The 12,783-nt window shown below is 39.0% G+C and overlaps 1 protein-coding gene across 2 annotated transcripts; it reads left to right on the top strand.

Annotated features, from left to right (window-relative positions):
• The first annotated feature begins 2,482 nt into the window (after positions 1 to 2,482).
• LOC118322214 (kynurenine--oxoglutarate transaminase 3-like) lies at positions 2,483 to 9,577 on the top strand. 2 transcript variants are annotated; one of them, XM_035653836.1, is made up of 14 exons: positions 2,483 to 2,572; positions 3,720 to 3,810; positions 4,149 to 4,210; positions 4,715 to 4,859; positions 5,452 to 5,601; positions 5,714 to 5,800; positions 5,923 to 6,045; positions 6,146 to 6,266; positions 6,863 to 6,939; positions 7,027 to 7,116; positions 7,212 to 7,398; positions 8,476 to 8,549; positions 8,659 to 8,745; positions 8,841 to 9,577. In XM_035653836.1, the coding sequence occupies exons 2-14, from the start codon at positions 3,721 to 3,723 to the stop codon at positions 8,895 to 8,897; spliced, it is 1,350 nt and encodes a 449-aa protein (XP_035509729.1). In that variant the 5' UTR covers positions 2,483 to 2,572; position 3,720; the 3' UTR covers positions 8,898 to 9,577. The 2 variants fall into 2 exon arrangements, with proteins under 2 accessions (XP_035509729.1, XP_035509730.1); XM_035653837.1 differs by having other exon boundaries at positions 2,491 to 2,629.
• The last annotated feature ends 3,206 nt before the right edge of the window (positions 9,578 to 12,783 follow it).

The following is a 12,783-nucleotide window of genomic DNA, read 5'->3' as shown; positions in this document are numbered from 1 at the left end:
ACCAGTAAAATAATTAGGGTTAGGGTTGTGCTGAATTAGGGTACTGGCAAAAAACTGCAACTCTCACAGCATGTAAAAAACAACAACATTAAACTGGTATATCTTAATCATGTACCTTCATAAAAAAATTATAATTAAATTCTATGAAAAAACAAAAACAAACAAACAAAAAGCAAGCACATTTACCTGACGCATAATAGCAAGGAGTGTCACTATTGACAACACTGAAAAACACCATAACCATGATGTAACTATGATTAAAGTTAAGTCAAATTCTTATATCATTCTCTGCTGTTCACAGTGTTTGAAAAGTGCAGACAGTAAGATAGTAACTATCATAAGTGACCTGAGGTTTATGTACTGAGCTGCTGCTGAAAGCTTGACAGGCATTTCCCTAAAAGGCATTGATCTATCCATTACAGAAGAAGAAACAGCTGGAAACCTCTGTAAAGTGAGGAAGAGCTCCTCAGATTAGATAGTGATGTAACACAAAGCAGGTGCTCCTGATGCACAGGTGAAAGCTTTCTACAGGTTAGCAAATGGATTCCCAGAAAATAGAATAGAAATACTGCAAACTGCCAGGTGTCATACAGGAAACACTTCTAAACCAATCAAGAATTCAATCACAAGACAGAGCCTGTTGATAATGCATAATTGGCAGGATCCTACAACTTGAAACATCCAAGCACTGACAATCCACCAATTGTCCCTCTAGGGACAAATGAAGTTCTATTTGACTAAAGGCACTCAGATATGACATATTCCTAAGACCCTACAGATATATGACTGTTAGCTGGTTAGGCATAAGCAAAACTTGTTTACTTAATAATAACCTAAGACATGTCAAATTCTGTCTTCAGCAGGTCAGCATGCAGTGGTTTCCTGATCTCAAACAGAGCTGAGGTAATTTCGATATAATGTAAATTCCATTCCACTTGTTTAGCTGACGCTGTTATCCAAAGAGACTTACAATAAGGGCATAAGTGCTACATTTACAACAAAGGAGAATATATATATTTTATGGGTAGAGGTGCAGTGTGCAGGTATGTTTTTGGTCTAGATGTGTAGAGTTTCTGCTGTCCTGATTGTTATGGTTTGGTTTATTATGTCTTGTGTTTTTCTTTTTTCTCTCTGCTTTCCCCCCTCCTCTTTCTGTTTCTGTTGCAGAGCCTTGGTGTGAGGCAGGGGGGTTGGTGGCTGGCTCCCTCCTGTTGGCACACCTGTTTTCACCAGCCATTCCCCTTTCACTCATTAACCTTGGGGTCTCCTCTCCCTTGCTCGGCTGTCAGATTCCATGCTTCCAACCGGAATTGGCTTTGCTCACCTACTTTCCCGGAGTCTTAGTTTTTGCCCTGTGCAAGTCTCCTGAAGACATCCTCCTGCCAGCCAAGCTCCCCGGGCCTCTCCAGCCCCCAGCTTCGGTTCCAGTTTTGTTTTTGGATTTCTATTAAAATATCTTCAGTTTCCACTCACCTGAGAGTGTGTCTTTGCTTTGGGGTCCAAGTCTCAAGTGAACTTAACACTGATGTCAATGGGGAGCTTGTTCCATTGTGGAGCCAGCATGAATGAATAAATGAATTTGTGCAAACTGAACTCCTGCATAATGGAATAACCATTTATTTATATCATAAGCCCTGAGAAACAGGGCATGTGTGTCTGTAGCCTATTGTGATCACCTATTTTGATGGCAATAATAATTAGGAGGTCAGTTTGCACAAAGGTGACATATGGTGCAAAAATTTGCCTGTGCAGAATTACATTCACTCCATATATGCAGGATTGCATCATTATCTTTTCTCCAAATATAATCTTAATACACTCTCTGTTAAATATGCTGTCATTTCATTTCCAGAATGCTAGTATGGTAGCTGCAGAACACAACTTGATAGCAGAATGAAAAATTATAGGCTAACTCAGTGGCTCCCAACCTTTTTCCTTAAGGGACCTCTTTACTATCACGTAGTAAACTCGCACCGAAATGCTGATATATAGACCTACTGTATATATTTCTTTATATATATATATTTTTTTTTCTTACAAACTTTAAAATCAAGAAGCTTTGGTAATACAATAATCTGTAACAGTAATTACAGAGTATGACAGGAAACAAAGAAGTACAAAAAACTGACAAAAAACTAAGTAAGCAATCATGTAAAATCTGAATTTTCTCGAAGGTGCGTGAAGTGGACATCACCGTACAGCTGTTCAGTGCAGCTCGGGACAATGCTGCTTTCACGCTTCTCAAGTAGAAAGTCCTAGAATAGATAAAGTCCCGTTATGTGAGTGTTGAGTAATGAGAGGAAACATGTCCATTGTCCCAAATAAAGCACTTAAAGCAACCCTGCTCTATTTCTCCCGATGGTCCCATCGTTTTTATGCTACCTGAGTATCACTGTGCATTGAAACCACATTTGCTTCGTTGACCGTGACCTACATGTAAACATTGCCATTTTCCACGAACAGTAAACGCAGCACCACTTTCTCCAGCCCTTGACGCCGTCAATAGTATCCACCATTCACCTCCTGACCGCGGCACTCGGAGCCCTGGTCTGCCATTACACTGTAACTTCAAGTAAGTTGTGGTTGCTGACCTGGTGCTGGCTTGACTTCTGTCAGCAACAGTTACATGGTACGTGTTTCTTAAAGAAAGACTGGTGGCCGTAGTTGGCATCACTGTAAATCATTGCAAGAGAAAGCTAACAGGACAACATGCTCGTTTAGCAGCCATAAGTAAACGTCGCTATCGTTAGCTAAAGCTAGCCAGACGGCGCTAGCGTTAGGCAGGCGGCGTGATACGTTGTATGGATGTAGCTAACAACATGCAGGCTTCATGTGGTTCAGTGGAGCAACACAAATCTGCTGAGGGCAAATAATGTGAAGGAAGACCTCCCCGAGAGTGGTTTCATAATAGCTGTAGCGGATAATGGCATTGTTAATTGCGAAGGGCTACATCTAGTTGAGGCTGTGTGCTGGACTGATGTGTAGCATTCTGGCGCCATCTAACGTTACTGTTGTAGCTTCACAGGACTACTGTACCTTAAATACAGTAGTGAGTGAAAGCCATTCACTAGAGACCAAGGTGCTCTCTTCACTTACTTTTTGTCCGATCAGCTATACAAACCTACTCCAATTCATTAGTCAAATCGCAGAAAAGCAAAAACAGCAAAGACCAGAGGTTAGTAACTTACTGTACTATTATTGTCTGAATTAAGCTACTTGAATGTACATATGTCCTCTTCTAAATGTGTTCTTTTTTATCTTACATGTACATGTGTTATTGGATTGTCATTAAAGACATTGGGGGGAAAAAACCCAGACATACTAAAAGGTGAAAACAGAGGGAGACAGCGTTGCCTTGCCAGATTCACTGAATTATTGTCACATTATCTGTTCTTTCACGACTCCTTCCTCCTCATTTCAGAGCAGTTTTATTCAACTTTATGTTGAAGAGAGAGGGAATATATTGGTCTGATATAGACACTGACCGGCCTCTGGTGACATTTGTTGCAGTTGGTGTCCTAAAAAGAGCGGTGCAGTGGGAAAAGTTACATGAACTTTACAACAACTGCAGATAGATGTACATGTGGAAAGATACAGCTGAGCAAGCGTTCAGAGTGAAAGAAGCAAACATGTATGCAGACCATTACCAGCTATCACAGGGGAGCACCTTAAGCAAAAACCTTTTTCATCTCTCTCTCTCTCTCTCTCTCTTTCGGCAGCATGAGCATAGCACGGCAAGTCCTGAATTGCTTCAAGTTTGCGTGTCGTTCAGCTAACAATACCTGCAGACGAAGGTTTTGTACTTCACAGGTAAGTTTATCTCAGAAATCTTTGAATTTAGCTACTGTGCGTAATATTTGGTTGGTGATAAACTAATTGGCAGGACTTGCTGTAAATTGGACAAAAGCAATTTAAGTAAATGTAAGTAATGTAAATGATGCACCAGTGTGGTCACAACAGTTATAAAACCACTGACCAAAGTCCTAGTGTGTTAATGAACAGCACCATACGTGGAAGTTTAATGATTCTTTTACTTCTACCACCCAGCTTGTTGGAAAAGTAAGTACATTGTTGGTATTGCAAGAAGGTAAAAATGTAAATGGATCCTTAATAAGCCGTTAATTTAGTATCTTGGTGTTGTGTTGCAGCATACAATGACCTCACGGCACACTCACTCAAAGAGAATTGAAGGTCTGGACAAGAATGTCTGGTAAGTGAAAGGACAGAACAGTTGATCTCTTTGTAGAGCACAGCAGGAGAGGAGTTTTGTTTGCAGACCTCTGATCAAGTTTCCATTTTACACTAGTCCTGTATTACATGAAAGCCAGCCAGATCGCATGTTAGAAGAGCACAGTAATTCCAGCAAGTAGGGTGTGAAGTACAGTAGCCCCATATTCTTTATTTCATTTTGTTTTGATTCATTTCATTTACACAATTGAAAGGAAGTGGGGGAACTGTATGTGAAATGACTGATGTATTTGTATTCCTCGTCTACAGTTTAAACCATGTTTCTCCCATTATAATGTGTTAATGTTTGAAAACAACATGCAAGGAAAACACATATAGGTGACTGTGCATGTAGCAGAAGAAATGACTGTCAGTCAAAGTTGATATACAACCATAGCAATAGGTTTAGTTTAGAAGATGTTTTTTTAGAATTTGCCCTTAGGTCAGGAACAATTTGTGATCTCGCTTTATTTTATTGTCAATTAAGGGTGGCGTTTACATCATTGGCAGCAGACCCATCCGTTGTGAACCTGGGCCAAGGCTACCCAGACATCCCTCCACCTTCTTACGTCAAGGAGGCCCTAGCAGAGGCGGCATTAGTGGACAGGATGAACCAGTACACCAGAGGCTTTGTAAGACACGAAGACAAAACGCAATCTGTTTTTGAAACCGGTTATTTAACATTGCTTCTAAATCCATCTGAAAAGGAAAAGTGTTGCTAAGAGACTAGAGACAGAATTTGATGCTTTGTGTTTGACCTCCAAAGGCCCCTTTACACAGTGTGACACAGTCCTGACAATTGTAATAATATTTGTACAGCACAGAGGCCTGTCACATTGTGTGAGAGGCGCTATAAACTACAATTCAGCTATTATTATTGTAGTAAGCTGTAATTTAAGAAATTATCGGTGTTGGACATTATTCAATCAAATCTCACAATCAAATGTAAAAAATTATAGTTGATTATTTGGTCAAATTTTACAGTGCAGAAAAGATGAACTGTAGTTGATTATTGTCATCTTGTATCCAACAATACACGCTGGTCTTTCAAAGCTGCAGTTTGTAAGTGCTAAGATAGGAGCAACCACTGAAGTTAATATCAAGTACCAAGTTAAAATGTACATTACAATACAGTATTCAATGAAATATTTGCCATTGCCAGAAATCCTCTATCTACTGTAGGTTTTTTTTTTTTATAACTTATGTCTTCTGTTGATTCACAAGGGGCATCCATCTTTGGTGAAGGCCCTTTCTCAGGTTTATGGGAAGGTCTATGGGCGCCAGATCGACCCCTTCAAAGAAATCCTGGTCACAGTAGGAGGTTATGGTTCTTTATTCAGCACCATGCAAGGACTAGTGGAAGAGGGAGATGAGGTAAGGACATTTCTATTTCCAACTGGGCCATACATTTATCGACATTTATACATTCACAAATGTGCTTCCAGTATTTACAGAATATTTAATGTATCATGTTTTTTTTCTCCAGGTCATCATAATAGAGCCTTATTTTGATTGCTATGTACCTATGGTGCGAATGGCGGGGGCCACGCCTGTGTTGATCCCATTACGCCTTGTGAGTTTAATGTGAAGTCTGTATGTTCCATACATGCAGTATTTACTTTAACTACTGTTCGCCTTGTGGATGTTTGTAGAATTTACACGCAATAACACAAAATGTCTTGTGCAATATTTTAGAAGTCCGGAAAGAAGACAATCACAAGTGCCGACTGGTTTCTTGACCCAGATGAGCTTTCCACTAAATTCAACTCTAAGACAAAGGCCATCATCATCAACACCCCCAACAATCCTATTGGGAAGGTAAGTATACATTAGTCAGCACTCATTGTGTCTGAGGAAAACACTAGTGACTTGACAGAGAAAACAAGTGCTTTCAGTAGCTCCTGTCTTCTTCCTGCAGGTTTTCACCAGAGATGAGCTGCAGATGATTGCTGACCTCTGTATTAAACATGACACACTGTGCTTCAGTGATGAGGTTTATGAGTGGCTCGTCTACAAAGGACACCAACATATCAAAATTGGCACGTTTTCAGCGCAACATACCATTACATATGCTACTGTCATCTATCTCTTTACATAATAGAGGCTGCTCTACTCTTTACACACAGATACAGGCATCGATATCTCTAAAACATGCAGCATCGCTTGCCTTAGGGTCCAGTCGCACCAGAAAGTTGCAGAAACGGCAAAATGCATTCACATGTCCTGCATTGGTGGAGAAGCACTGTAACTACTTGCAGTGCTAGTTGGCGTGCTACTGTGGCCGGCAAGCTAACTGGTGAAATGCTTTCCTTAGCCGGGTACTGATTGATTGCATCACAGAGCTTTTGCAGCCATTCTGCAAAGGGGGGGGGGTGACACTCAGCAAAGGACCAAAGTCCAACCCTTGAGCGCTGCAGCCAGGACTAGTTTGGTTGGAGCCTCACATAGTCTCATCCTACACTGAGGAGCATTTAAAGTATTCACTCACTGCACATTTCTATAGAAAGCATCTTTTTTGGCGTGCAATTATGTTCTTAAATTTGACAACTTAAAAAAAGGTTACGCTTTATTTTTAAACATTTTCTCAAATAAATGAAAATTTCCTCAAGTTTTAATCTTATTTTGTTCTCTATAGCCACTCTGCCTGGAATGTGGGATAGAACAATCACTATCAGCAGTGCAGGGAAAACATTTAGTGTTACTGGGTGGAAGGTAAGAAATCTGTATATTTGGAACACAGTTTCTAACAACCAACAATCAGTTCTTTCATATCACGTAGTTGACATTTGTGTCTCCTAGCTTGGTTGGTCTATAGGACCTGAACACTTGATAAAGCATCTTCAGACCGTCATGCAGAATACTCTGTACACCTGCCCAACACCTCTACAGGCAAGTTTGCACAGCTTTCAAAAATGTTCCTTGAAATCCATCCATCCATCCAAGGATCATTTAATTACAACCTTTATCTGTGTGTATGTCTTCAGGAGGCAGTGGCACAAGGTTTGCTCAGGAACGTTGATCTTATGGGTCAGCCTGAGTGCTACTTCTCCTCACTGGCAGAAGAACTCGAGGGCAAGAGGGACCGCATGGCTGCCATTGTGAAAGAGGCTGGTATGACTCCCGTCATCCCAGAGGGAGGCTATTTCATGCTCGTGGACGTCACATCTCTCAGTGAGTTACAGTGCATTTAAACTGACATCACTAGCACTTTTACACTGGTGTTGGTGCTTGCAAGTAGTGTGGATACATTCTTAAAATACCGCGTTTTACCGCAGTATGTGACACACAGCCTCCTGCCTGTTTATGGTCAACTCTGGTTTCTGGTCAGTAGAAACCTGTTTTTAAATATTTTGGAAGATTTATCAACAGGTCAAACTCCTCTTTTGATGCCAGGAGGCAAAATGGTTTGAGCGCCTCCAGCTGTTCCACTTTTACCACAAGAAACATGACTGCACTTTGAAAAAGAGGGAAAGGGAAGGAAAAGTAGGAAAATTCATTATAATATATAGCATTATTATATATAATATTGTATATTTTGTATATATTATACAATATATATATTAAGTGCATGCTAACATTGTCACTGTGATGGGAGAGTTACCAGATATGTTTAACATAGTAGCTCAGTTTATAGAAGAAGAAGAAAAACAGGGACCTTTCACCCATTATTGTCATATTCTCAGTAGTTTAACATACATTGAATGGAAATGTGTCCTATATTTCTGATATATTTTCAGATGTAACCCTCCGAGTAGCGACTAGAGGTTCAGTGTCTTGCTCAAGGACACTTTGACACATGAACATGGGGGCCTAGGTTTATTTGCACCTAAGCATCTATTTGCATCCCTTTAGAATGTGCCTTTTTTTTAAATGCAGGAACAAAAAAACTAACAGCAATTGTAGTAAAAGTAAAAATTATTTTCAGTCATTTTAGAATGTAACTCAATAATTGACATTCATAAAGCCATACTTATTCCAGGGGACTACCTCTGAAATATAGAAAAAAAATATTTTTGTTGCAGCTTTGAAATGAAACAAATTTTAATGTGTAACTTAATATTTAGACAGACAAAATTCAGATTTAATTCGGAAATGCTTCCTGCTTTGCCTTATACCAATACAAACGTCAGGCGATTAAAATTTGGAAACTTCAAAAATCCTGGTATTTTACCAACTTGGAACTGGATCAGCTGTGGGACTGACTGCAGCCCTATTGCTGAATATTCCTCTGCTCTGTGTTCATTGTAGATCAGGACCTGTCACACATGCTCGATGATGAAGCATATGACTACAAGTTTGTGAAGTGGATGATTAAAGAAAAGGTAAGTTCATTTGTTTTGCCTATAATCTACAATACTGCAATTCTGCACTCACGCTGCAGCCATTGTTTTTATTTTTTGTTGCTGTTCTTAATAATGATATTATTTACAGAAACTGGCAGCCATTCCAGTCACAGCGTTTGTTGGAGATGAGTCCAAGAAGCAGTTCCAGAAATATATTCGCCTTTGCTTCATTAAGGTAAATACAAAAGAACAGGACATCCAAAATGATCTCGTAAAGACTATTGTTGGCTGAGGTGTTTTCATAACCTTCAGTTGTCTTTCTCTCAACAGCAAGATAGTACTCTGGATGCAGCAGGGGAAATCTTAAAAAACTGGAGTAAGGTTTAATGCACAGTCTGAAGACTCTGTGGTCAAACTGAAGGAACAGCATTTGACTACAACATTACGCACAAACTGGAAACTGGTAAAATGTTGATAGTGACACCAGCAGTAGTAAAATCATGTATCCTGTTTTAAGGGAGAGAATCCTCAAGTCAACGTAGCTGAAATGGATTGTTCTGATACAGGTGCATCTCAATAAATTAGAATCTTCAATTCTCTGTCTGTATTATGTATACATTTTGTGTTTTCTTCTCCCTAAAAATTGGTCTTAATCTCAAATAATAATCTAAACATTGAAAATTACAATTCCATGTAGTTTTCTTTACAGGAATGAATAAAACGCTAGGATGATATAGGCCTGCTGTATATATTTTTAAAGTTTTTCTTACACCCCTTAATATCTAGAAGGCTTTGTGAACCTTGTGAAGCTATGGCAACTTCTAGTGGGTGCCCAAAGGTGTGAAGTGAGATGTAGTTTTTATCCATTATCCTACCTTGGATGTGCACAACCCCTTATGCCTTCCTATTTTCATACTGTATAGACTTAGTATTTTAATATTTGCACAGGGGTTTAACATTACACTTTGACTAAGCCTTTCTGCTGTAACTGTGCCCTGTCTCTAATTTCCAATAAAACCATGAAACCCAGACACAGGTCCTGGGTTGAATTGCTGTGTGAAACCTGATTGTGACATGGTGTTTTTTTTTGTTTTGGTACTATCATAGTCCCAGGTAGTGTTAAGCCTGGACTTTGTCCGGGTTCATATTTGGCTATGTCTCCACTTCTTTCCATGGCCCATTTTCAGTGTAGCAAAATGGCATAGCTGGACAATATGACTAGTAAGCCACCATAAAATTGCTTTAAGAAAGGGTTTCCCTAATCAGAACAGTGATTGATGAAAAACTGAACGAACCTATATTAGTTATGTCAATATAAATAAAATGCTATTATGTATTTTTGTTTTGAACTTTAAACTTACATAACTCAAAAGGTATGGAACATTATATAATAGAACATGGCTCCACTTGCAACGGGTAATAATAAATATAGGAAGAGAATTACTGAAGGAGTAATGTAATGAAATGTAGGCAATAAGGTCAGATTCATATTTCCATTAAACACTGCTGTAGCATACTAACTGAGGACATTGTTTTCATTGTTTATAGATCGGACAGACTCAGTTCTTTCTACATTCAATTCTAAAAGGTTCAAATGATGGCTCTATGGATGTGACATTTCCATAATAAATGTAATAAGTTGACAATTCTATATATCCAGAATACTGATGTGTACTGACAAAGAACAGATGTTTGTCATTTAGTTCAACACAAATTACAAAGAGTAATTTTCCTTTTGCTGTAGAGATAAGTCCTCATATATTTATTGGTACATTTGTTACTTTAGAAAGTAGGCTCAAATGTGTGTAATTCTTGTCTCTGTGTGGCATTTCATCAGCTGAAGGATTCCATTAGGAATAGCATTTATTACTGTTTTTTATAAGCGACAAGAAAGACTTTAGAAGTAAGAAAATCCTCATAGCTGAGAAGTTGAGCTTCTGCAAGAAGAAGGATATTTCTGTCAATCCAGTTTAGCAAATGTAAAGATGTATTCTTTCTGGAAGGCCATTATGTGTTTGCATATAATCTAGGTCCTGGGCCGTGAGTGAGTGACTGCAGTGGGAACCCGCAGTCCCAGTAGGGGGCGGTAGGAAGTTCACGTTGAACAGAAGACAACCACTGAAGTAAGTAATTAACACTAATTATTGGCAATGTGACAATGTGACGTCCACAGAGGTCAAGAAGCGGATTCATAAAGATGATGTAAAAGTTCTCGCGGGATTACCGATGTGCACTAACCAATTAAGCTAAATCAGGTAAGCTGGCAGTTTTCGATATATCAGGGCTAACGTTAGCTATCAATCAGCCAATGTTGAATGTTCCTGTTGTGGTTGCTTGTGTCAGGTCAAATGCTGTATCAGAAGTAGTTAACTACTTCTTTAATTTTCATCCATTAAAATACAGCCAACTTCTCCCCTGAGAACGCGGTCAACTTCAGGCACAGGAAGACAACAGGTAAACGTTGTAACAAACGTTACATTAAACATAAAGTTACTTTTGAGTAATTATATGTCAAATGAGTCTTTGACATATTTAACCATGTCAGTAACTTACTTAAGTTAAAAGATACACATGTGGCTTATATGAACTAACAATTTGCTTAGCTACATGGGTTTGAATAGCCTAACTACTTGTGTCTTACTTGACCATATATGGGCATATTTTTCTGATGTGACCTCACCATTGAAATCAGCCTATCAGTGGGGAGGACATGCATTACACAGTGCTGGAGTCAGAAACTATAAACTGTTTTTGGTTGGTTTGAATGTATAGCCTACATTTAATGTCTTGTAGTTGAGAACTTTTAAGAATTACGTGTGGAGGATGCAAAATGAAGTTAAGTTCAACACAAAGCATTGAACCTTGAACATTTTGGTTCACTCACACAGGTGTTAATTAACCACCGGGTTAGGCAGAGCTAAAATGGGAACAATCCTTTTTCACAGACATTTTGACATCTCGGAGCACCGTGCATCCGGGTTACATTTCTATCCAACTTGATCCCGACTTGCTCTGACTTCTTGCAAACATAAGCAAAGATAACCTCATGAGATCAAGGCAGCTGCTTTCTACTGACAGCAGAACTACAGGGCATGATGGGAAACGTCTAGCTCTCTCTGTTGGATCAGCTACATGGTGTTCTACAGACACGTTTCATTTTTGTGTTTAATTGGAGAGATGTTGATTTTATTACACGGTTTATTCTGTGAACAGGATAAGTGTGGTCACTTTCATCACAATGAATACATTCAGATTAATTTACAGATAGCTTTCAGACTGCATACAATATGTAATAGTTGTAGTCTACAATATAAATCTTTTTGAATTCTTAAGGTATGAAGTAATAGTGAGATGTGAGGATTCTTAAAATGACATGTGATGTGAAGCCCTGACAGTTTAAATATCTGACAGATCAATAATGAAAAGCATTGTTTTATATCTTTGCTTTCCTCTCCCTGTGAATTTTAATTATTGATTCATGTTTTGCATTTCTTTAGTTTTTGAGTGACAGACAGCAATCAAGTGTGGGCAGCTGACTTACATACAGCGGCAAACTGAGAGGATGGCACATCTGTTGTAGCCCATTTAAACTTGAGTGTGAAGTGAACGTCATGATGATTACAGATAGCGTAAATAGAATTTTAATAGGCTACTCTGTCGTATAAAAGAACATAATTACAACAGTAATTATTGGAGACTGAGTACAAGCTGAACAGATTGGTCTAATAACATTGAATTAAATCAGAAGTGGATCTAAGGACATGTGAGTGTTTCTTTGACTTCCTGTTGAGACTGTGAAGGCTGTTGGAAACTCCCCATCTTGACTGCAGCTCTCTGTAGCTTTGCACCCTGCTGCCAAGGCCTGCTCACGTCCCCTTTCCAAGTGAAACGTGGTTCAAACGAGCCTGCTGCCATGGCTTACTGGGACACTTGAATAGAGCCTTAAGTAACAACTGTGCTTTTCCTACTATGACAAGGCGAAATAGGCTCATTTGAGATGAACTGCGCCTCGCCTGCAAAGTGGACGAGATCAGTCTGCTCTGCAGCAGCACGACTGAACGTATTCCACGTCTCTGTCAAACGTTGTGAGCAAGTTGTAATTTGGCTTTCTTATAACCTTTACTGATTTATATTTATGTAATTACATATATGTGGATAAATGTATGCGTATCTGGAATTGTATTCTCTCCTTGGTCCTTTTTATGCCTATGGCTTGTTTTGGAAATAACCTTTATTATATTACAAATAATATTACATTATATTACAAAACTCA

Source organism: Morone saxatilis, unplaced genomic scaffold (genome assembly GCF_004916995.1).
Source record: "Morone saxatilis isolate NCDOM2014 unplaced genomic scaffold, NCSU_SB_2.0 Contig12, whole genome shotgun sequence".
NCBI lineage: Eukaryota > Metazoa > Chordata > Actinopteri > Moronidae > Morone > Morone saxatilis.
Note: the sequence above shows the minus strand (reverse complement) of the source record. Positions and strands in the feature narration are given on the sequence as shown.